General features: G+C 52.5%; 7 protein-coding genes across 7 annotated transcripts; 5 read left to right on the top strand and 2 right to left on the bottom strand.

The window, feature by feature from the left end:
• Positions 1-1,580: 1,580 nt before the first annotated feature.
• CTHT_0042080 (uncharacterized protein) lies at positions 1,581-3,607 on the top strand (the record flags this gene model as incomplete). Its single annotated transcript, XM_006694548.1, has 3 exons — positions 1,581-2,070; positions 2,239-2,762; positions 3,011-3,607. 3 exons carry the CDS (start codon positions 1,581-1,583, stop codon positions 3,605-3,607), a joined length of 1,611 nt encoding a protein of 536 aa, XP_006694611.1.
• A 1,628-nt stretch (positions 3,608-5,235) lies between these two features.
• Positions 5,236-6,334, top strand: CTHT_0042070 (uncharacterized protein; the record flags this gene model as incomplete). Its single annotated transcript, XM_006694547.1, has 2 exons — positions 5,236-5,583; positions 5,642-6,334. The coding sequence occupies 2 exons, from the start codon at positions 5,236-5,238 to the stop codon at positions 6,332-6,334; spliced, it is 1,041 nt and encodes a 346-aa protein (XP_006694610.1).
• A 733-nt stretch (positions 6,335-7,067) lies between these two features.
• CTHT_0042060 (uncharacterized protein) lies at positions 7,068-7,704 on the top strand (the record flags this gene model as incomplete). The annotated part of the gene is made up of 2 exons (XM_006694546.1): positions 7,068-7,390; positions 7,476-7,704. The coding sequence occupies 2 exons, from the start codon at positions 7,068-7,070 to the stop codon at positions 7,702-7,704; spliced, it is 552 nt and encodes a 183-aa protein (XP_006694609.1).
• Positions 7,705-9,685: 1,981 nt separating this feature from the next.
• Positions 9,686-11,069, top strand: CTHT_0042050 (uncharacterized protein; the record flags this gene model as incomplete). The annotated part of the gene is made up of 3 exons (XM_006694545.1): positions 9,686-10,013; positions 10,063-10,255; positions 10,307-11,069. 3 exons carry the CDS (start codon positions 9,686-9,688, stop codon positions 11,067-11,069), a joined length of 1,284 nt encoding a protein of 427 aa, XP_006694608.1.
• Positions 11,070-12,449: 1,380 nt separating this feature from the next.
• Positions 12,450-14,264, bottom strand: CTHT_0042040 (putative inorganic anion transmembrane transporter protein; the record flags this gene model as incomplete). Its single annotated transcript, XM_006694544.1, has 4 exons — positions 12,450-13,318; positions 13,488-13,494; positions 13,553-13,996; positions 14,088-14,264. The coding sequence occupies 4 exons, from the start codon at positions 14,262-14,264 to the stop codon at positions 12,450-12,452; spliced, it is 1,497 nt and encodes a 498-aa protein (XP_006694607.1).
• A 2,093-nt stretch (positions 14,265-16,357) lies between these two features.
• On the bottom strand, positions 16,358-16,865 carry CTHT_0042030 (uncharacterized protein; the record flags this gene model as incomplete). Its single annotated transcript, XM_006694543.1, has 3 exons — positions 16,358-16,462; positions 16,594-16,718; positions 16,835-16,865. The coding sequence occupies 3 exons, from the start codon at positions 16,863-16,865 to the stop codon at positions 16,358-16,360; spliced, it is 261 nt and encodes an 86-aa protein (XP_006694606.1).
• A 3,871-nt stretch (positions 16,866-20,736) lies between these two features.
• On the top strand, positions 20,737-22,902 carry CTHT_0042020 (uncharacterized protein; the record flags this gene model as incomplete). The annotated part of the gene is made up of 1 exon (XM_006694542.1): positions 20,737-22,902. The coding sequence occupies one exon, from the start codon at positions 20,737-20,739 to the stop codon at positions 22,900-22,902; it is 2,166 nt and encodes a 721-aa protein (XP_006694605.1).
• Positions 22,903-24,533: the final 1,631 nt, after the last annotated feature.

Below are 24,533 nucleotides of genomic sequence, written 5' to 3'. Positions count from 1 at the left end.
TGGCTCAACTTCTCCAGCAGTCGTCCCCAGCTCAACCAGCTGTTGATCGCTCTCTGAGGTCTCTGAGACGTCGAAATGGAATCGAGATCTTGTCTTTTGTGGCTGCGGCCGAAGTGCAGTTGGGCTGTCCAGAACAAATACTGACAGGTCAGCGCCAACGCCAGAGCCCGCACGGAGCTGACAACAAGACAAGGAGGGGAGAGGGGTTTCGACTGCACATTGCTGCTATTGTTAGACAGGAGCCATCATCGTCAGCTTAGCCAGGCGACGAGCAATCGCTGCAGAGCCAACAGGCCGACAGTCGTGGCGGCCGTGACCTTTGCGATGGAACTTGCTGGCAGAAGTTTCACCAGCAGCGTAGACAGTATCGGGACATGAGGGTGCCAATTTTGGTTGGTAGAAAGAAACAAGCGCAGAAGCAAAATGCTGCAGCCGTCCCAGCAAACGGGATGACAGGGTAGGGACAGGGTGGGGACCGCCGTCCTATAGGCCTTGCCTGATTGGCTGGATCGACATTGTCGCTTGTGTTCCCAGCCCTATAGGTACATGTCTGGGTACATTCTCCGTGAACTAAGTTGCAGCTTGGCTACATTGGCTTCGCGTCGAGCATCTTCGGAACTGAGCAGCTCGAGACATCAAGATAGATTATAGAGAGGTCTTCTCTAGAATTATCGTATCGACTTTGTACGACACTGGGCCTTCGGCAATCAACGTTAGAAACACTAACATGTCATGCGTTGTTGGTACGACTCATCCAGAATCTGAGAGCTCACGCTGTCTCAGACAGAACCCAGCGATCACAGGATGTTAGGAAGACGTGGGATATGGGATACAGGATGCAAGTACGGATGCGTGCTGTACGGATACATACATTTACCAACATAACATACAGTAGGCTGTGACTGACCAGTCCCGCGTCCCAAGAGCTTGAAACTGTATGTTGGCTGAAGTGAACGTCAACCAACGGAAATGCCAAACTACTACTCCCTTGCTGCTGCACAAGATTTGCGACCTACTGGATATGGATGGCGGATCCCCCTTCCTTTCGGCCTGCCCAGCACTCGAGGCCTGCCGACACCTGCGGTTGACTGGGTATCGCAACACCTGGCTTTCACCTTTCTGCTGGGATTGTCGCTGCTGTTAATGCTAGATACCTACCTGGGCTATGGCTGGCTGTCTGCTGCCCAGGGGCGGGGGTAGGAAAGGAGAGACTTCTAGTCCCTGGAGGATGACCAGTCTTTGGCTAATCACACACTCAATTTTTCCAGGGCTGTGCGAGCTATAAATTCTCTCTTTACCCACCCTTTGCACAGCAGCCATTTGTCTTGAAGTTCGGTCCAGTTCAGCCTTTGAGTCTTTGGTGTCTTTGTTTGCTTTCAGCATGCTACAGACTGTCAGGGCCAGCATTCACAGGGTTCGTGATGGGAGGTGTCATCAGTGAAGGTAAAAAGGTGATTCGGAGATCATCGCTCACTCACCCCAAGTCCTCCACGTTCACAACATGAGAGTGGCTGAGTTAAATGGTGGCTTAGTCCCATTATCAACCTGTGTCATCTGAACTGCCTGCCCCTCGCGCCCTCATGCCCTCCCCCCCCATCACATCACTCGCCTCTCCCGACTCCAAGGATTCTGTTGCAGCCATCCGCCGAGACTCAGTAGCCTCTCCCCCTCCCAACATTCGTCCTGACTCGGCCACGTCCACCAAGATCAGCAGTGCCAAAGCCAACATGGCTTCTGACTTCCAGCCTCTTGTCGCCCAGTCAGGGCTAACAGAAGTGAGCTCCACCAAGAGCCAAGTCGTCAACATCAACACCTCAAACAACCTCTTACAACCCCTCGACGAGGAGCCCAACACACCCAGCTCTACAATCGTCGAGTTCGGCGACCTCGCTCATGGCTATGTCCCTCCAGCCGCTGAGCTGGTTGAATCCATCCACTGGTCGTATGTCCAACGCCACTTCGAATCCCGGTTGCGCAGCAAGCATCAAGAGAAGCAGCCTTCTTCTTCTTCTTCTCCTCCTCCTCATAATGACAATGAATCACCGCGAACCGATCAAAACAGATCAGAGCGTGAGCGTGTTGAGCGCGAGCGCGAGCGCGGCCGATCTTAGTCAACGCATCGCCCTTGTGGCGACGGCGGTGTCAGCAAAGAGGGCCTTGTCGATGAGCGCATTCACATGTTTCTCAACTCGATTGCTGCCCAGCAGCCGCAGTAGCAACAGCAGGGCTCACAGACAGCAGAGAGCGAGCTTGTGCAGGTGATTCGAAACTTGTACCAGCGCATTGCTGTACTGCAGCACACGGAGAAGGAGTTGCTTGCCGAAAACCAGGAGCTCTCCCGCAAGTACATAGCACTGAAGCAGCATCATGACCGACGGGCGAGGCAATGGAATGAGGCGCTCCGTCGAAAGGAAACAAAGTATGAAGCGCGCATCGCTGATCTAGGACAGCAGCTGCTTGACCTGGCCGCTACATATCCCGGAAAGCTGCCCAACATCCTCTCCAACGAGGAGATCCTGAGCTGGTTCGACGAGCAAGACTTCTTGTGGTTTGCCTTGGCGCGTGCCTTCGCCCACGATGACCCCGACCGACTGCGCAAGCTGTACCCAGCCCAACTAGACGAGCTCGTGAGCGAAGTGAAGGAGTTTGTCCGGCTCACCGAGGACGAAGGACTCCCTCCTGAGCTTCTGAACGGCGGCAAGGAGGTCAACAACACGGCTTCGGCGCTGGGCCTGCCAATGAGTGCCGATATGGATAGATTGGTTCGGCTGTTGATAGACGGTGAGCCCCCCCTTTTCCCCTTTCCCCTCCCCTTCCCCCCCTACCCTCTTCCTCCCCGACCCCAGCCACACACAACAACAACAACAACACAAAAAAAAAAATAACCAGTTATCCCCAGCCCAAGACGAGGACTCCCGTTTCCAAGCACAACACTGGCGCGCCCAACTGATGAAGCTCTTCTCCTCCGGCGGCTTCTCCCTCAAAAACGCCATCCCCTCGGCAAATGAAGCCCGCCGCACACATTGACACCCGCCTTAACTACGCCCGCAAACTCAAAGACCGCTTCCTGAGCTCCTCTGCGCGCTACCTCCTCCGCGACCAGGACGCCTCGGGCATCGAGCTCCTCGAGCACATGCTCATTGAGATGCTGGACTCCGCGCTACGTTTCTCGTGTCGCTTGTGGACCCGCGTGGTGCCCCACAGGGTGTGCGGTATGCGCGAGCTCTCCAGGAGGGACTGGCGTCTGGAAAATCCTGTGAGTGTGCTGTTTCATGCGCAATCGAGTGAGGTGGGCTGTCCGGCGAGTCATCTCCATGAGGGGTGTAGGGATAAAATGTGGGAGGGGTATTTGGCTTCTCTTGTTGCTGGGGTCGCGCAGCAGCAGCAGAAGAGTGCTGGTAGTAGCAGTGAGAAGTCGCCGGCTGTGGTGATTATTCAGCCAGCGATTGTGGCGGGGGTGTTGGAGGAGGGTTTGTTGGGGCCTCTTATTACTGCAGAGGATGCAGGTGGAAGGCCGAATGCCAGGGATGATGCAAAGGCCCGCGTCCCGGTGGTGTGGTTGAGGGGAAGAGTTATTGTTTCTGGGTTTGGGGCGCAAGGTTCGTGATCTGGATCTGCATCGTCATCATCCTCTACCCCTGCGCTGCGGGGGGAAAGACTCCAGGAGTAGAGCACGGATCTGGTCGCAGTCGCCTCCTACACTGTCGGGATGACGATGTCGCCGCCGCTGTCGCTGCCAACCAATAAGGGTTCTGAATTGGCTGTGTCTACGGCTGAGACCATGGCCAAAGTTGGAGAGAAGCAGCAGTCGGAGTTTGCCGTTTTGCCTACGACGTTGTATAAGAGGTTTAAACTTGAGAGCTGCCGTGGAAATTTGCTGGGTCTGATGCGTGTGCCAGCTGATTTATGAAGGAGGGTATGTTGGAATAATCGTGGTCTTGACTGCTGTGCAAGATAGAGGGCCGACCTAACTACAAGAAGACAGCACAGGTCAGGGACAGTCATCTATCCACGCCCCTGCTTCCTACTTCACTTCTACTCTCGATGACCGAGATGGATGACAGACCGAGTTCAGAGAAAGGCAAGACTCATATATGCGTGATTATCACGACTTTCCTGCTTACATTGGAAACAGCATTGAAGGAGCTAGGTTGGGATCGGAAAGGACTCAGACTGGATGTCTATAGGCTACCATCACCAGAAGGGAGGCATTTAGATTACTGGGCTCAGTGTGAAAACCGTGGGTTTGTATTGCGAAGTTCGTATTAGGTGTGTGTGACCGTGCTTAGAGGGGCTGCAGGTTTTGAACCCGGAGTGTCGGTAGAAAAAAAAAAAAAAAGTCTAGTACAAAAAAGTGATCGAGACGAGGCAGGTTCTGTCTGTCCCTCTCTCGGAAGCTGTCAAGAACTTACCCGAGCTGTCTCGACGCTCCCGATGACATCATCCTCGTCAATCTCAGTCTCCCATCCTCAAATCTCAACATTCCAGTCTTGCCTCTACATTTACTGGCCGCTTTTTCTATCCACGTAGAGGGTCTCCAGATAACACGCCACGATATAGTCATGGACTTGCAATAGCATCCAATGGCATTGTACGTCCTCAGCATCCACTCCACTAAATCACGGCATTCCCAACTCCAAATCCACAACTCTCTGGTAAGATACAAATGAGTGCAACGATGTTTCCCTCCCCCGCTCGGCCCCTTGGCGGCCCCTCACAGCCTCTTGCGCTAGCCTTTAGCGTGATCGGCAATGTGGGGTTAACGGTCAACCTTCTCTTAACCCCTTAACTCCGACATCCCCGCCCGTCCAAGATCCACCACAGCGTTGCCGCCTTCAACTCCGGGCCCAGTGCGGGGGGGTCGGGACTCCGGATCCGCCGGGATACGAACTCAGAGAGCAGGGAGAGGGGACGGGATGGAATGGGATGTGGACTTGTGGGGGTGTTGTCGTCATTTCCGAGGGGAAAGACGAAGTCGCATTCGGGGCTTACAATAGCTCCTGGGGAAGGGATATAAAGTTCCGGATGACTTATCTCTAGGGATTGGTTACTTCGGGCTTAGCATAAGGGCGAGGATTGAAAATTCCAACAAACAGATCGGAGCGACATAAGAGTGACCGCGCAATCCTCTCCAACGAGACGCCAACGCCACAACACAACCTCTCCCCTTCCAAACGATCACGAACCGAACAACCAGATCATAGTCCAGCCTAGAAGGACAAAAATAACGCCACGATGGCCTCACAGAAACCCCGGGTCATCCTAGGTCTAATGACCTTCGGCCCAGACCCCTCAACCGGCGCCCGCGTCACCTCCCCCTCCGACTTCGCCGCCGTCCTCGACCTGCTCCAGCAGCGCGGTTACAACGAGGTGGACACCGCGCGCATGTATGTTGGGCAGAAGCAAGAGGCTTGGACGCGCGACCATGGAAAGTGGAAGGAGCGCGGACTGAAGCTGGCAACGAAGGTGATTTATCCGCATGAGAAAGGGAGTAATTCGTATGAGGGGGTTGTGAAGAGTGTGGGGGAGAGCTTAGAGGCTTTGGGGACGGACAGAGTTGATATCCTTTACCTCCACGCGGCGGTGGGTGCTTCCAGCCAACCTACCTAGACAGAAGAAGGTTGACAAAGTAACCGTCCAGGACCGCGCAACCCCGTTCGCCGAAACGCTCCGCGCTATCAACGACTTATACTCCCAAGGAAAATTCACGACCTTCGGCCTCTCTAACTTCACCTCCTTCGAGGTTGCCGAGATCGTGCTCACCTGCCACCAAAACAACTGGGTGCGCCCTACGCTCTACCAGGGCATGTACAACGCTATCACGCGTAGCCTTGAGACCGAGCTGATCCCCGCCTGCCGACGGTACGGCCTCGATATTGTTGTCTACAACCCCCTTGCTGGCGGTTTGTTCTCAGGGAAGATTAAAAGCAAGGATCTGGTTCCTGAGGAGGGGAGGTACAGCGACACGGCTCGATCGGGTAAACTTTATAGGGACAGATACTTCCGCGACAGTACATTTCACGCTCTCAAGATAGTGGAGGAGGCGGCCGAGAAGGCGGGGTTGACGCTGATTGAGACGGCGCTGAGGTGGTTGGTGCATCACTCAAAGCTGAGAGTCAAGGACGGTAATGATGGGGTGATTGTGGGCGTATCGAGGCTGGAGCAGTTGGGGGAGAATTTGGATGCGCTGGAGAGGGGCCCGTTGCCGGATGATGTGGTGAGGGCATTGGATGAGGCGTGGAGGGTGAGTAAGGGGGATACGACGAATTATTGGCATGGGACGGTGGAGTATGGGTATGACACCGTTAAGGTGCTTTTTGGGAAGGGGGCTTAAATGGGGGTTTTGGAAGAAGAATGGTGCAGAAACTAGATAGAATGGAGTCTTGATGTCTGCGTGCGCGCCAATTGCAGGTTCGCTTCCATTTCACCGGGCTGCAGCATTAAAACAAAACACTAGGTCCTTTTCTTGCATGGTTCTTCTTGCAAACCTTCGCTCGTAACTCCGAACCCTCCCCAAGCCCACGCAAGCTTTTTTTTTTTTGCTCCCACGGGAGGAATGATGACCCGCGCGCGTCTGCAGAAGCGGGGCTCAACGCCAACATGGCGCGGTCTCACGTGAGCCCCGCGGGGCTGGCCATTCACATAGCGACTTCACTGCAAGGGAGGATGCAGGTGTGGAGGTTGCAAATTGCTGCCTGTTGCCTTGAGCAGCGAGGTTGGTGATTCCGACACTACTATTGGGAAGGGGTAAGGGCTAGGGTTGGGGCTGGGGGCTATAAGATGGAGGAAGCTTGAAGTTTACGGAGCGAGGTTGAGAATCTAGAAGTCAATAATGCAGAAGGGAACTTCAAGAAGAGTGAAGACAGTCAGCGTCTGATCTGACAAACAAAGAGACCCCGCTCAGCAAACGCATCTGAACTTGTTTCTTCACCTACACATCGACTCTCTCCCCTCAGCCCCTCCGAGAGTTCCCCCAAAGTTCGGCTTTCAACATCCAACTCAGCCAATACCCCCGATCTCCAGTCAGTCAATCAGTCGACTCTCCCTTTTCATCATAATCAATCAACATGCCTATCAATCACGTCGCCCTCCCAACAACCCCCCGTACCCATACCCGCATGCGTGCCTTCTACCAAACCATCCTCTCACCCTTAGGTTACACAATCTACAAAGAACAAGCCAACCTCTACGTCGGCTTCCGTCCGCGCAACGGTGGCCCCGACTTCTGGCTGCACAGTACCTGCGAGGAGGTCGCCGCTCAATTGGAGAGGGATGGGTATCTTTTCAACTCAAGCAAGGATAAGGAGGAGGGCAAAAAAGGGTTGACGACGCATGTTGCGTTCGATGCGGGGGGAGTAAAAGAGGTGGAGAGGTGGTACAAGATTGCTGTGTACGTACTTCCCCTTCCCCCCCCCCCCTCTCCAAAAAAAAAAAAAATAACAAACAGAAGGTGCGAGTATGTTGACAGAGTACAGACAAGCAGGCGGCATCCCCAACGGCGAGCCGGGCGAGAGGCCGCAGTACGCGAAGGGGTATTATGCGGCGTTTGTGCTGGACCCGATGGGGAACAACGTTGAGGTTGTCTACTTCAATCCGTGGTGGCTGCAGCTGATCAAGGCTGCGCCGTGTGTGCTGTTTACGGTGTTTGGCGCTGTGGCGGGGCATTTTGCTATGAGGTGGGCTAGGAATGCGGGTTGGGCATGAGGGTTGAACCGGAGTTTGGATGAGATATGGGAGGTTGTTTGGAAATGATGGTGAATACCTATCTTGTTGGGAATCGACAGAGATGCCTTTTGGATAGCTGGGTCGAGACTTTGTCTTTTGGATGAGTGGTGTATTAATAAGATATGACTCGCTTATAACACAACAACAGGTACGTACAGAAAACTAAAAGGATTGCTTCAGAAGTCTTTTCCTCTATTCCTCGAACAGATATTGGAATTGAAACCTAATACCCCTCGCATTGCCCAAGACTTGGCAACAACTAAGATCAATATGGTATAATTAAAGAGAACTGCCATGTTCAGGACGAACTAACATGTCCAGTAAAACCTCTTGTCAGCAATTCCTCCTTACTTAGAGCGATATGATGACCCTCACTCGTTGTGTCCAGCTATTTGCCATTGGACCCCTTTGGTTTATCTGACCCTGGGCCAGATGGTAGATTTGTAGTGTCGTAGCCTGACCTTCCTTGGTTGACAAGGCCAGAGCTAGTAGAGAAATGTCTCGAGGCCATTGTGAGTTGAGCAGTGTTGAGATGGTCTTTTGAAGCTGTGTCTTGATCTTGGCCTGATCTTGACTAGTTGGAGCAAAATAGAAGACTTCACGGAAAGTGATCTATTGTCTTTCGAAGTATTTCGAACGCTGAGGTGATGAGATGATGAACCAGATGGAGGGGAATCGAAGCTCTATTCAGCCTCTATTAATTTAACCCCTTCCTTCCCCCCATCAAGCCTCATCTCCAACCGCCATGGCTCATCCTAACGCCATAGTCTCGGACGTGCCGCCACTGTTGCTATTCCAAGCATGCCTAGCCAAGCGCATGTACCGTACTCTGAGACAAATGACAAATGCTGGGTCCTTTATTTCTGAGACAAGACTACGGCTTCCGGATCTCTTTGAGCAGACCAGGATGTCGCGGGTCCCTGAGCGTGGCTGGCCTGGCCATGTGCTTGCTGGTGTGAGATCTGACAGATTGTGTGCAAGATCCTGTACTATGGGGTGTAATCAAAGAGCTGAACTCAAGAGAACATTCTTTCGTGATTCTACCGCCCGTCTTGGGTGAGACTGTCTCAACAGCCATGCAGGACTCTATTTATTGTTTCATACCAAACGATGGATTGCTACCCGAGGGTAGCTGTCAACGTGGCCGGGATAGCAAAACAGTTAAGAGATAAACTCTTTCGGGGATCACTGCTTGGAGGCTAATGTGTGGTTCTAACACTACTTGGGAACCATTGCCTGAGAATGGGTGCTGGAGTCCTGGAGTCTAACAGACAGCTGAATGCAGACATCGAACATTATCACCATTCGCCATTGACCAAGACTCGAGCAACCATGACAGGTCCCAGCTGGAAGGCAATGAGTGAAACCTGTATAACGCTGAGGATACCCACCTCTAGCTATTATTATCAATCCTGAGGCTGAACGCTCACATGACTGTTGGTTGCCTTGGGATGATTCAGGCGATATTAGAGGAGAGGGAGATCCATGGATAGTCAGCTCAGAATTCAGATGGTAGGATGACTGATGACAGAAGCAGGACTTGACAATAGCAGCAGCAACTACAACTCTCACTGACCCAGATGGAAGGCAATGGAACTGCTGGCTCCAATAAGAGAGTAGACACATTAGCACGCGTTTCAAGCTTTCGTGTCGCGTTGTTCACGCGGGGGGGAGGGGGGGTTGGGTTGCTCTTTCCATCTTGTGTTCCTTTCTGTGTTCCCTCCCAACCAGCCCTGCGATAACAGGCTGTTATGCTAGGCAGCACAAATTTCGCAGCCCTCACAGTCGCGGGTCCTTCTTCTTTCGCAAATATTTTACAATTTTGTGTTTTCGTCTGCAAAATTTCGTAACTCTCCCCCGGCCAGGCCAGGTCGTACTACCACCAGTCCATCACTGCTGCGTCATCACCACATAACCACTTTTCTCTGACTGAAGCCGATAGATTGTCTCAGCCATCAGCATGAAGCGCAAGGCTTTTGGAATTTTGCTTCTGCTGAGGGCTTTGCTGGGCGCTGCCACGGCTGGCATGGCGCCCAGGCAGACGCTCATGCGTCCTGTCGAACCGACTGGCACCTTGGCTCAGGCCAGGAACCCGAACGTAAATGCCCTCGAACTCGTCACTGCTGACACTCCCTGGGGCTTTGTCCCGGCTTTCACTGGTTCTCCGGCTCTTGCGCACGCGAACATAGACGACGGACATGAACGCGACCATACCGACACGTGTGGCATCATTCAAACCAGTGGTCTGCACCGTTCGGGAGACAGCGCCACGATCACGACCTCTAGATGTAACAAGTTCATCTCCTGTCTTCTGAGACCACGCTAACAGTGCTCTAGGGGTCTACATCAACTGCGTCGGCCCGGATGACATGTTCTGCGCCAATGATGGCGTCGGCTTCATGGGATGTTGCCACCAGCGGGATGCTGATGGCCCCTCGTCGACTTGCACCAATGTGCCAACCATGTGTCTTGATCGCGATGCCTCTCTGAGGGGTGCCTGTGAAGATCAAGGCCAGAGAACGACTTGCTGGTAGGGCTGATTTCATCTCTTCTACACCCCGGCTTAACTAACACTCCCTAGCAAGTTCACGGACCGCCCCTACTGTCGCACTTTCATGTATCCGACTGAGACTACGAGTGGAACGACCGTTACCACCAGTATGTTCCTCATGCTTGGCTGCTTTGCTGAGGGTGGTGTCATGACCATGTACCCACCGGTGCGCCCTTCTGCGACTACTCCCCCGAATGCAACAATCGCCACTACATCACAGGACATTGGCACTGAGACCCTGGGTGCTCCTTCGCCCTCCGAGTCGACCTATGTCTCCGGCCCGACCCCAATTGGTACCATCATCGGCAGCATTTTTGGCGCAATCGCCTTCCTAGCCTTCATCGGCTGCTGTATCTGGTTCATGGTGTATAAGTCCCGTAGGGGGCAACAGGCGACTGCGCAACACTGCGCGCTCGAACCTCAAGTGAGGGGAGGAAACCACCAGAGTCGTGAAGGTACCCAAGACACCGCTCGCTTTCCTGACAATGCGACTCCTTCCCCTGGCCATGATGGCCCAGTTCCGTCTCCTGTTCTAATCGGTCTGGGCAGAATGCCCCTGTCTGGCTCTCAGCCCAGCTCTCTCGCCGGATCGGATCCCGCTTCGCCCCAGATATGCTCAGATCGTCATGGTCACTTGGCTTCAACGATGTCTGCTCCGATGGTAACTGCTGTCCCGGCTGAGTCGTCAGCTGCTGCAGCTGCTAGGTCCGGGGTTCCGACGCTGCCTGAGCTCCCAGCTCACTCCCCTCTTCCGCCTATCGGCCACCCCAAGCGCCCAGCTGAACTTGAGTAGTTTCTCGATTTTGAGACTGATGGTGAGATCCGTCTTGAGACTTTATCCGTCTTCAACTTCAAACTTTGAACTTTTAACTTTGTCATTCTGTCATGATATGGCCCACTGATCAATCAGTGGCATCGATTTCTTTCTGATTTTTTCCACTCTAGTCTCTCGTTTACTAGTCAGCAGATATGGAATGCACCACCTCAGTGGTAATGCTTGTTATATCTTTTTCTGCGTCGCGATCTCTGCAAGTGCAGTTTCAAGTGGTTGTTGTCATGATACCCTTTCTGTTAGTTTGACTGACCTTTTCATGGGCTCTCAAGATCTGGTTCATGGTTCATCATTAGTCCTGCAGATTCTTTGTCTCTGCTTAGGACTATGGCTTACTGATAAGGCATCTGGAACAAAACACACATTGCCTTTGGAACATGAAGCAAAAAGGCCATTTAGAGGACCTACATTGCTATGGCTCAGCCTCACAATTCTCAAACTCCTGCTGCAACAGTTTAATCTCTCAACACGTACGGTTCGCAAACCCCGCCAAATGTTGGCTTCCCCCAAACCACAAGCCACACTGCGGGCTGCTTACCTACAAGCTGAGGAAGCAGCCGCAGAGTTCAATGCTCTCTACTCTCCTAGCCAAACAATTATGGGGACAGCATCAAAACATCCACAACCGAACCAATTCCCTACCAAGCAGCCATCAAAAGCGCCAAGAAAGACACACAATCTCGTCTCACCACGGCCAATGAAGCCTGGATGCTTGTTGCCAAAGCTCTCATTCACGAGAATCAGTTAGCAGATAAGCTGCCTCTGAGCTTCAGACCTTTGGTGACGCCATCTGCACCCCATACGGGGTCGCGAGCTTTCTCTGGTGGGTGCTGGAGGATATGGATCAGAGATGGGTTCATTCGAGAAGGGAAAGGATATGTTTGATGTGACATTCACCAGGCTGGGGATGTTGAAAGAGTTGGAAAGGAGTTGGGTTTGCTGGGAAAGGGGGTTTTAGTAAAATAAGTTGACGTTGGCTGATCGAGAGAGGAGGAGGAGGGGTGGGGGATTTTAAGTCTAATTGAAGTTGGCGGAGGTCTGGAGCAGGCTAAGAGAAGTGAGAACGGCCTAGGGAAGTGATGGAGGAATATCTTGAGCTTGAAGCTCATGCCATGCCAGCATTTACATGATATTTCGCCAGCATAACCCATGTACGTAATTATACTTGTGATGAGGTCATCTTAGAAAAGTGTAGACCATTCATCCATCCAGCCTTGCCCTGTATCGATATTGTATCCATCGTATGTCCAAATAAGAAAAACTCCCGACACACGTCCATCTTCAACGTATGTTTTTATCTTACCCATCCCCTATCACAATCTCATTCAATGTTGCCCCCTCCTAACTCTCCGCCACCGGCCTAACCCAACAAACCGCCAAATTTACCACCACATGCACAATCCCAATCACCCAAAACCCCTTGCTATAATTCGTGCCGCCATCCATAAACCTCAAAACTATCGCAAACACCACCCCACCCAAGTTGCCCCCCGCTCCGGTAACCCCGCTCAACAAACCATTCGCCTGCGGAAAAACGTGTGGCAGCAAAGCAAAATTCGCCCCATTCCCTGCCTCGTGGAAGAAAGCCATGACGCAAACGAGGGCGATGGTCACAGCCAAGGAGGGGGACTTGTACAGCCCGATGAGGATGAGCAAGGAGCCGGTGAGCACGCCGCACGTGGTAATCCACAGCTTCTTGGACCAGAGCTTGTAGCGCGCGGGGGCGAGGTTGTACAAGAGGTCGGCGATGACGCCGCCCAGGGGGCGGGTGAGGAAGTTGAGGAAGCCGAAGATGGCGGCGTAGTTGGAGGCGGTTGTTTGGGTTAGTTTGGTGGGGAAGAGGGAGAGGTAATAGGAGGAGAGGACAGCGTTGATGGCGAGTTCGCCGCCGAAGGAGCAAGCGTAGGTTAGAACGTGGAAGAGGCATTGCGGAGAGAGGAGGATGGGGATGGCGGTGTGGAGGGAAGGGGGGAGGGGAATTTCGGGAGGAAGGGGATGACATGGCTTGGGTCGGGGGGAGGGAGGGAGAGGAAGGGGGGCTTTGCTTTTTCTCGGGGCTAGTGTCGGAGTTGGATGGGCGGGAGGGGGATGGAGGGCGGGAGGTAATGGAGCCTGGGACAGGGACGATCTTATCGGTGTCGGTGGACGAGTCGGTTGAGTCAGAGGCGGCGAAGGCGAGGTTGGCTTCGATTGCTTTGTAGCGGTCGGCCCTGTCAATCAGAGGAGTAGGCAGTTAGTCTTTGGTCTCAAACACATTCAATCACCTCAATTCCCCCCCCCCGTCCCCCGGTCCCGGGCGGGACGTGTGTGTGTGTGGTGGGGGGGGGGGGAGGGGGAGAGGCGCCCCTTAGTAGATTGAAAGTAGATAGGTAAACATACCACCTCCCTGTAGGACAATCCTCACACAACACCAATAGGCCCAAACCACAAACCACCAAACACACCAATGGCACCACAAAGGTTACCCGCCACGCCTTCCCAGGCGTCAATCCCTTTCCCACCAAGCTGTCAAACACAGCCGGCATGATAAAATATGTCACGCCGCCGCCGGCATTCCCCCACCCGCCGGCGAGCCCATTTGCCGTGCCGACTACATTCCGGTCGAACCACAGCGTGCACCACACCTGACAGGGCACGAAGCTCGCGCCGAGGATGCCGATGAAGAAGCGGATTGTGTAGAGCCCGGCCGCGTTGTGGATCAATGGGGCGAGGCCGACAGGTATGCTTCCCAGCAAGAGGACGAGGGCGAAGACCTTACGCGGGCCGATTGCGTCGCAGAGGGGGCCGGAGATGAGGCGGATGAGGAGGGTCGCGGAGAGGGAGACGATGTTAGAGTTGGCGACTTGGGTTTTGGTTAAGTGAAGATCTTCTCGGATTGTTACGGTGAGCTGTGGTCAGAGATGTTAGTGTGTTGCTAACTAGAGGTAGCTAAAGGGAAAGGAAGAGGCAGGGAGGAGAAGAGAGAGGGTGGCCGCTTACAAGAGGAGGGAAAGTGTACCACGCCCAAAAGGCAATCATGAAGCCCATCCAGGAGAAGAAGAAGACGCGGCCATGGCGGTCGAGAGGATTGAGCAGGGGGATGGACCGGGCCTTTTTGGTGACGGGGTTGAGTTGAGGCGGTGCCCAGAGGGTTGAGAGGCGAGATTTGAAGCCCATATTTTTTTTTTTTCTGTGGACTCAGTTGGCTTACTTAAGGTGAGGTTCTCACGGCCCCCTAAGAAAAGGGCTAGGGGGGGAGAGGGGAAAGAAGTGAAGAGACCCCGTGAATGAGAAAAAAGGGAGGGGATGAAGTCGGGAGACTGTCCTGGTCCATCAACCACTGTCAGTCGTTGATAGAGATGAGAAGCCCAACAGACTTATACCCCTTCACCAGACACAAGCCACTGCATCAACTTCCAAGAAGGTAAGAGGTCACAACATCAACCTAAGATGAGCACTGTACAGTCGACACTGCAGATAACACAGGTCGTATCTTAGAGCCTCAGATGTAAGCTCCAAGCAATAAGATGTGGCGGCATGGGCGAGAGGTTCCGATAGCCTACGGTGTAGACCTTCCGTTCCTTACTCACACCAAAGACACAACACTTCGCTGAATATGGGGGAGATCAACCGAACCCAATCCCGCGTCGCTCAAGGCACGACATGCATCTCCGGAGAAGCACCGTCAATCACGGGCACGTCACACAGCATAGCAAGTATGTATTTGCTGCAGCAAGATCGGCAAGAGACAAACTTAGTGCCCGACCGAACCTCTTCCTTGAGAGTCGGGGCCGGCGAATCAAGGTTGTGGAAGAACCCCCACAAAAACGGTACAGAGTCCAGTCCAACGCCACATTTGTCAGCCCTGCGAAGGAACGAACGAGAGCAGCGGACAAGTGTTATCGTCTCGTCTCCCCTCGCTTATCTCCGACCGGCGGCTGCTGGAATCCGTGTCTCTTGGCATCGATAAAGGCCGGGGGGGGGGGAGAAGGGCGGTGACCAAGCTCACAAGGAATGGATGCACCAGCGGGGTGGGAGCTTTGTTTTGGAGTGAGATCCGAGTGGAAGTTCTTATCAAAGTTCTTATCAGGAACAATGCCCTGGGGCAGCCCGCAAAAAAAGATAAGTACCTGCCTACTGGCACTGCACCATCTCCGCGGGAGTTGAGCCTCTTTGACTCAACTCCTCAATCCATCCGATCCGGGGAGATGTTCTATCCTGGACCATAGGATCGAGGTCGCATCTGCTGGGTCCGTATAAAGCGTTCTTGGGGGAGAAGAGACGGGTTACTGGGGGGTGGAGGGGGAGGCTTATCTCTTGTTTGAGAGATGCATCTCCGCTGGAAAAAGTTCATCTCATCTTGATCTTAGGGATTTCTTATCGCGGCTGTTCGGAGTGGTCTACTATCATCGCCATCGATTTCTCAACCGGAAAAGCTTTGTCGAATACTACACTTCTCCGTCAAAAGTAAAGTCAATTGTGATAGTGGCAGATTGGTTGGTTGGTTGAGGAATTTCTTTGCATTCCTTGGGTCTGTCTGTCTGTCTTGCACGGCGGGACCAAAGACTCCGGGCTCCACGTTGTTGTGTGTCTGTGTGTGGGTTGGCCTGGGATATCCGGTACGGAGGGTTCGGTAGTCATAGTCACGGCAGCACAAGGCACTGGCCATGGGGTTTAAAATGACACGGGGAGAGAGAGGGAGAGTATCGATCTCTGAGACAGGCAGACAGACAGACGGCGAGACGGATGGATGAATGCCAAGGTGGGCATGAGCCTGGTGGCGATGGGAGTGAAGATCGGCCGATCTTCAACTGCAGAGAACACGGGTGAGGATGAAGTGCTTGAGCCTGGGGACCAGTTGATAACCCATGGAACAGAGCCTGAGCCTGTTGTCTTGCAGCTGGTGAAGTAGCAGTCAGCATGCGCCGCCCGCCTATTGTGGTTGCTTTAGTCTGCACCCAGCCATCTCTTTCCTCGTTGTCGTAAACCGTAACCGTGAATCTGTACACCTGCGAGCCGTCATTGACTCGTCTCACATTATCAAGTCTATACTTATATTATCTCCCACATCACTCGCTCACTTACTCACTCACTCACTCACTCACTCATTCGATTGTCAGCAACTCGCTCTTTTTTTTGCCTCTTCTTGCCAGAAATCACTACCGGCCTGTCTTGCCTTGATTTGTCTTGTCATGTCTCTTCTTCCTAGAGGGACTCAACAGATGGACAAAACAGACAGAAGACGCCCTCCTTGCCAAGCTTCCCCTCTCTCAGTTGCTCCTCGCACCGCCCTTGGCCTCGCGCAGCTCCTCCATCTTCTGCACGCGCTTCTTGAACTCAAGGTACTGGCACTTTTCGTAGCTGTGTCTCTCGTCCTGTTTCACTCTCCGTCAGCCGATCCGTCTGGTTGCCATATAACCCAATTCCCCTAGTCAACACTGGGCAGAGTAAAGCAAAGAAAATCGGCCGAAGGGAGAGGGTAATTGTCGGTCTGCAGGCATCGTACCTCGCACTTCCAGGGGAGATAGTACGTCTCGTAGCGGCAGCGATTCAACGGGATCAGTAGGTGGGCGCAGCTGTCGCGGTAGGCCAGTGGCACCTTGGCGTCGCGCATTTCCTCGCGCGTGGCGCCTGTTTTCAGTACTCGTCAGCAAGAGCCATTCAATTCTCCTGCTCCTCCTCTTCATGTTGCGCATCTCGATCATGCCTCCTCGACTCTGGAAGCTCGGGGAGGGGTATCAACATACGGCGCGAGGTCTCAGCAGCGTCGGTCGCCATTTTCAAGGGAAGGCGTCGGGTCGAGTCGGGTCGGAGGAGCGGCCGGCGAAGGGCAATTGGAATGTTCACTCGGTCGGGTCGAGCTTCTGAGGCTCCTCTCGGCGTGGTGATGTTTGGGGCTCGCTCTCGCACCCACACCTAATGGCAGTGGAGTGGGGATCCAAGCGGAGCGTTCCGGCCTGCGAGCCTCGCTGTCGCTCTGCCGTAAAGCCTTGGCCGCCGTTTACTGACACCTAGAAAGAAATCGCGCTGCGAGATTTTTCACGTGATAAATCACGTGATAAGTCCTATTTCGATTCTATTGGTTCCAACCTCTTCTGGTCTGGTCCATGAAGACTTGTTGTTTTTTGATAATCAATTCATTCAGTCATTCTGTTTACTCATGAGTTTGCTTGACCCTTTCGACAGTACATGTAGCGGAGGAAACCCCAGAAGCTGAAGGAATCACGAACCGACCTATCTGCCTACCGTACCTCTCCATGGAGGGATGGATACGATGAGGAAGCAAGCACCCCTAACCCCGAAGGTGGCTTACATGGGACGTCCCGAAACCTTGGGAATTACCGTTTCACAGATGAGCTTCGCCCAGCATGGAACTTTGGCTGTCAATCAGGGTCAGCATGAGAGTACGGGGCATATGTACGACTACGTACACCTTCTTCTGGTCGTAGTCAAACGTATCCTGAGATATCTTCTCTCCCACATCATTATTTTGGATACATCAATGCCAAAAACAGACCTGAAGTCGGTTTCCACTGCTAAGCCTCCGCTCCGGCTTGCTTTCGTAAAAGGGTTTCGAAACAACCGTTTGCACATATTTTTGGCATCGCGCTTGTTTGGCCAATCAGAGGGCTGCTCCGAGCTAACGGTTCTTGGCATCTCCAGACCCAGAAACTCCATAAGATGGAGAGAACTTCTCCTGCTCCCGAGCTCTAAGCTATCTACCTAGTGTACAACAACCCCCTGGTTTATTGGTTAGCGCAAGACCTCGGGAGAAGGCTTTGGCTAACGCAAACACAGCTTAACCAAAAAAAAAAAAAACAAGCCACTTTCAAAACAAAGCAAAGCAATGACGCAAGTGAGTAGAGACTTCATCTCTTAATCACTCCAACTAGATAACTAAGTCTTGATGATAACCGCTGATTTTGAGAGACCACTGCAACCCAAACTATTAGAATAGGGCTGACTAGAACCCCTGACCAAAGTTTAGCACTAACAATCAAACTCAAACAAGAAGTAAACTGTAGCTTTCGGGCCCAATTCCGACCTTCTTTTTTTAGCCTTCCAATTATTTCACTCAACATTTGGCTTCTGCAGTTGGCTCCAGTAGCAGCATGATTCAAGACCCAGAAACCAGCACATACTGCAGATAAGGTAAACAGCTCAATGTATCTCTTATTGCCTGCCTACTGTGTACAGCGCCAAGGGGGAAATGTTTCGTTTCGTTTCATCCGTTGCCGAGAATGGAACCCGATCGCATCGCCGTATGTAGTGTAGCAGTACAGTTTGGTCTGCTTCACCACCCGTGGTCCCGCGCGCGCTTCTTCATACACACAGTATGTCCCGTAGCCGCACTGCCGCCGGTGAAACTGCGCCCGGCGCCCGCCTAACCGACTTCAGTTCCATGGTAATGCGACGCTATCTCGTCTATTCAAGGTTGTTTTCTATGGAGTGCGTGCTTCCCTAGACATGGTCTACACGTCTATGCTACCTTATTCTGGAGCAATCAGAGTGTATTGTTGCCAGCCGCCTCTACAGATAACCTCCCCCGGTTGTGCGACATGCGATGCCAACTATGCCAGGGCAAGGCCTAAGCAAGCGGCAGATGAGGCAGAAACAGTCAACGGCTACTTGGTTGAATTCTTTGTTGGACGTAGCATCGTATCACCATATGCTCAGTAGGCAACCCGCGAAGGCTGCCGATTCGTGGACCATTCCCCAGCGCCCGGTCACATAGTAGCCGGGCCGCTGGATAGTTATAGTTAGGTATACCTAGATCAGGCTCACTTGATATCGTGCACTGATATACGTAGGCTGGATACCAATAGGCGAGATAATTGCGGAGTTATAGGACGGACCGCGTCTAGAGCGGCTCGCTTGCTTGCGTATACGATATATCAGCAGGATCTTAACGGCCGCGCGGCTGATGTTATATGTCTACTTCATCGAAGCCGTCCTTGACGCTATTTCCGGCGTGAGCCACGGGTTCGCCCGCCGGCTTGAGCCTAGGCCGTTCTGCAAAGTGATCACTGATGCGATGCAGAGAGGATCACGCCCGTAAAGAAACAACTGAAAGATATGCCAATCAAACGATGAGTTCCATTACGTATCTACCGAGAGCGATCCCTAAGCTCGAGGAGTCTTCTGCACCATTTTAAAATTGTACTGGGTGCCTACTCAATAAACAGTGTCGCAAAGCCCGCAAACTTTACATGCCCATCTACAGTTCCACCCTTGTTTGATTGTTAGCGCGAAACTTTAAACAGGGATCCCGGTCAGCCTTATATGGTAAACCACAGTTTCCTTGCTCGAAATTAACAATTTTAGGTCACAAAGCATTAGCATCATCAAGCAATGAATTTTTCTTTACATTGATATCACTTCTTTGCTCGGAAAATGGCAGTTTTGTGGCAGTTGAGTTATGATTGTCGTCGGTCCGAAGTTTTGCGTTAAAAAGAACACACCAGGGGTGCAATATACCTACTAACGACTGATCGAGAAACACTGCAAAGTCCGGGCCCGGGGAAAAGGAAACCCATGCCATCAGGTATCCAAGACTCCTGCGGCTGTCTGGGAGCCTCTGCGGTATTTCAACGATTTCCAGTCGTCTGGTTCCTGGGCAGTTTGGATGCCTGAAGGGCCGCAGCGGCAACCGCCAAAGGCTTCAAAGAGCCCATCGATTGTGCAGAGCAAAATGTCTGTAGACTTTTAATCGGGTAAGCTTGAGTAACTAACTATGAATGAACTAGGCCCATTGAGGCTCCACAGCCCTATGCACAAGTCGTATGTACAACTAGTCTGCGCGCTTTGTCGGGATTACCGCGACTTGGTCGACAGGCGGCAAGCACATAACCAAGATGTCTACTGGTTGTGAGTTGGAGGAGCCACGTAAACTTATCTCGGGCCATGGATGGTGGCTAGCTGAGTTTCCTCTTAAGGATAACATCAGGAGATGAAGAGACATGGAGCTTGCCGAACATCTACAAGTGTAGTGAGATGGAGATTGGAGACCTCTGCAAGCGCAGGGAACTAACCTCAATATTTCCCGTTGAGCCGTCATGTCCATGCTCGACTGCGGCTCGGGTCTAGCGAACCGCGAAATGGCATGTTCTTTCCGCATTGCTATTCTGAGGTGCCGCTGAGCTACCACTCCAAATTGATTGTGCTTAAGGCTTTCCCTGTTTTGGGCGTTATTGAGTCTCAGCTGGGAACTGCTGTGGATAGTCTGAGGAATTACCGATAAAGGGAGCCGGACTCTACGTGGTGGGCACGGATGATGGGACTGTTGTAGACGGAGCTGTCGACGAATATGAAAACTAAGAGCTGAACTACGTCACGCTGTAGGCGTATGTATCATCAGGTCTGGTATTATTAAGAACTGTTTTCCCACAACTCTCAGAGAGAAGTTCTTATATCCGGTTCTGGAACCCCTGGAATCTGAACTTCCTACGCGTGCAAAGAGTCTACCACGCCGCCGTGGGTTGTCAGCCCGAGTCCGGCCATCGCATATACACCAGGGGTTGGGTATGTGCTTCTCGCCGTGACTCACCAAGTTGATACCAACTCAAACGGGCTCGCTATTTTTAGAGCCAGTCCTGGCAACGACATACAATTATATACGGAGCAAGTAGCACTTATCAAAGTCGAGAAGATGTCACCTCAACAACCAAGTCCTTCGGACAACGCCCAACCATCCAACCCCTTCAGCCCCGCGACGATGGCCAGCCCAGAAACACCACTGGCACATTTCCCCAACCCTGCCCAAGCAAGACTTCCTCCCAATGCCCGTGTTCGAACAGTCCGATCACACAGTCTCCCCTGGAGCCCGAATATCGCCCAGCGGTTGCCAACCTACTTCATGATGCCTGCCCTCCCTTTCCGTTCTCAACCACTTCCAACACCAGCAGACACCAACACCAGGAAAACCGTGATGACATACGAAGAGTCCGACTGCGAGTCGGACCCCAGCGGTGACGAGTCACCCGAGGAGCCCAAATCCCCCTTCTCAAGTTCACGCTCCCGTCAGAGTCGCGTCTCCTTCCTTCGAAGGCCTTCAACAACATCCAATCCTACCCCTACCCCTATCCTCTCCCCTCCGAGTCCCCCAAGAGACATTGAGGAAGCAGCCGCCGACAATGCACGCACGCCCACACACGCATCCAATGCCCCAGTCAACAACAACAACAACAACAACAACAACAACAACAACAACAACACACGCAGTCTCTCCTCACCCTCACCACAACAAGTCCCAAACCTGAACGAGGAAAAACCTCCGGCGAATCCCACCGACGTCTTTCTTGCTCATAACCTCTCGCCCTTGCCTCTCCCCCCAAAAAAAGGCACTCGCTTCTACCGCCACCTGCGGCATACCTTCCTCTCGATCTACTGCCGCCTCTTCTGCCTCGTCTTCCTCGCCAACACCATTGCCCTCATCACTCTTCTGGAGCGACACACCAGTGGTAGTAGGACAGAAAAGTCACAAGGACTGACTTACCACGGCGCCATCACCGCCACGACAAGCAACCTCCTGGCAGCGGTGCTCATCCGCAACGAGCATGTTGTTAACACGCTGTTTTGGACGTTGGGCACGGCAACGAAGTATGCCCCCTTACGGGTAAGGTCGCTTGCGGCGAGGGTGTACACATACGGCGGGGTTCATTCGGGCGGGGCGGTCGCTGCGGTGGGATGGTATGTTTCCTTTCTGGTGTTGCTGACGAGGGAGCTTACGTCGCGGCAAGAGGTGACGGTTGTCCGGAGCTGGGTGTACTTTGTGGCGTATGCCATCCTCGCGGTGTTGGTGAGTATTCTGTGCACAGCGCACCCCAAGTTTAGGAGGGTCATGCATGATTGGTTTGAGGTAATTCACCGGTTTGGAGGGTGGCTTTGTATTATTCTTTTCTGGGTGTTGCTCGTGCTACTGGCGGCAGAAAACCGCAGTCCTGACGGGGCCACGATCGGAAAAACGTTGGTCAGGGAGCCGAACCTGTGGATGTTGGTTACTATCACGGGGCTGGTGGTGTATCCGTGGACGAGGTTGAGGAAGAGGGAGGTGCAGGCGGAGGTGCTCTCGCCGCATTGTGTCAAGCTGACGTTTCGGTATCGGAACGTGCAGTTCGGCCAGGCCGTGAAGCTCACGGATCGGCCGTTTAAGGAGACGCACGCGTTTGGGGTGATTCCGCTGCCGACGGCGAGCAACGTTCCCCAGGTTAGGACGGAGATGATGATGATGATGATGAAGGGTCGTTGCTCAGGCTGCTGTTCTTCTCCTTCTCCTTCTTCACCGTCCCCCTCTCCCTCTCCTCCCTCTCAAGACAAGCCCCAAACCAGGGGAAAGGCCGAAGAAAAAGGCTTCTCCGTCATCGTCTCCAAAGCAGGCGACTGGACCTCCTCCCTCATTGCCCATCCCCCGTCGAAAATCTACACACGCGGCGTGCCACAATTCGGAGTCCTCCGCATTGCCGCTCTCTTCCGTCCTGTGCTCCTCGTCGCAACCGGCTCCGGCATAGCCCCTATCCTTTCCCTCCTCATCCAAGTCCCACATCACCCCGTGCGCATCGTGTGGTCTACGCACGACCCAGAGGCGACGTACGGGCGCGATATTTGCGACGTGGTGTACCGGTCGGATCTACACGCCGTCGTGGTTGATACGAGTCGAGTGAAAAGGCCGGATTTGGTCAAGTTGTGCTATCGAGTGTGGGAGCAAGAGGGATGCGAGGCGGTGGTGGTGATTTCGAATCAGAGAGTGACGAGGAAGGTAGTATATGGCTTGGAGAGCAGGGGAGTTAGGGCGTTTGGGCCGATTTTTGATTCGTAACAGGATTTTGCACTGGACAGGTGTATCAGGATGAGGGACATACTGCGGTCATCTTATATATGTTGTATGCTGTTTTGTTCTGGTGGTATCTCGGAGATCTTGGAGTGCATGGGCTGGATGGTGTGCATGATATATCCTGGGTTTGGGTTTGGATTTGGTTGAAGCTTTTCTTTGGATTTGAGATATGCACATGGTTCCTTGGACTTTAATAAAACGTTCTCGTGCGCTCTGCGCTTGGTCAAGCTCGGGTTGGTCTGGATTATTGTGATTGTAAGAGGAGCAAGTGTGTTGGCTGAGCTGAGCGGGAGGGCTTGCCATCTTGTCTACATTCCTTTTTCTTATCTCTAATCTTGACCACAATGTCTGGGAGTCTTCACCTTGGCCCCCCCGCTAATATTTTTACTCCTTTTTCAGTCACTTGACAAAGAGCCTGCCAATGGCTTCACCAGCCGATAACTAAACGACTGAGGCTCAAGTTAAAAGAGAAAACAAACACGCAAAAACATACAACACGGGGGATTCCCCAATCATCACTAACCTGAGTAATCCGTACTAAATCCACCCTTGGGCTCATCTATGGGAGAGCGGGATCCCGAGTTTTCTTTTTTTTCTTTTTTTTAGTAGGTATGGCCGTATGTGGGCAATCATAATTCGTAGTCTCCATATTGCTTGATGCATCGCTGGATATGACAGGAGAAACGGTGTGCGAGTGTTTAGCAAAAACGAATCCGCCAAGATCAGGTCGTTAAATGGGTAGGCCAGAGGAATCAGCTTGGGATGTAAGTACAAAACTACATTGAGTATTTAGCAGTATTAAGAAGTCGCCCCGAGCCTGTTAGGTAAAAAAAAAATATTGAGAAGATAGAGTGGGTTTGAGTTAGATAATGTATCTTAGACGCCCTTCAGACTCCCGCAGCTACTATTGACTACAGTATATGGATATACTATATTAGCTTAGAGTATGGTTATATTATACTTGTAGAGCACATAGAATGTGGCTGGCTATGCTGTGTTTCTTGCGTGCCTTGGGCGCGCCCAAGCTGTTCAACGTAGACGACCAAGCGACCCCGCACAGCTCCCATGGCCTTTTCTCTCTTTTCATCGCTCCTGTAAATCTTGATACAGTCCAAAGTTAGACTCCTAGATACTCCGATTTCTATCACTCGGTATTGCTCTTGACGTGTGCAACAAGAACCTGGATTCAATTCAATGGTATGTATATTCCAACCTGAACCTCTTCTTCGAGTTAAGGATCAAGCGCACTCTAATGTTACTTTAACCGTCGCGTCTCCTTTACTCATGTCCACCTGCTGAGAGAATTGACGACGAGGATGCTCCTGACAATGCTGAGATTGATTGAGAAGCATCTTCAAGTCTCCTATTCAGTCCTGACTGAGAGTAGTATCATTGCCGTTTAATGGCTTGAATCCAAGGAATAGAGATGATAAGAAGCATGCTTGGGATACTTGGCGCATTCCATCTGGGGAGCAGGGAAAATTGTGGCTCGGGGGGACATGTTGCCAAATAAAAAAAAAAGTTTCGAATGCTCGCATCTTTTTATCCAAGTGCAATTCATCCGTCGTTTACAGTTCCGATCGCAGGGCATTCCTGGACAAAGCGAATGATGTTCT

The sequence above is a fragment of the Thermochaetoides thermophila genome (assembly GCF_000221225.1).
Source record: "Thermochaetoides thermophila DSM 1495 unplaced genomic scaffold scf7180000011818, whole genome shotgun sequence".
Taxonomy (NCBI): Eukaryota; Fungi; Ascomycota; class Sordariomycetes; order Sordariales; family Chaetomiaceae; genus Thermochaetoides; species Thermochaetoides thermophila.
The sequence above is the reverse complement of the archived record's forward strand: the minus strand, read 5'-3'. Positions and strand labels throughout refer to the sequence as shown.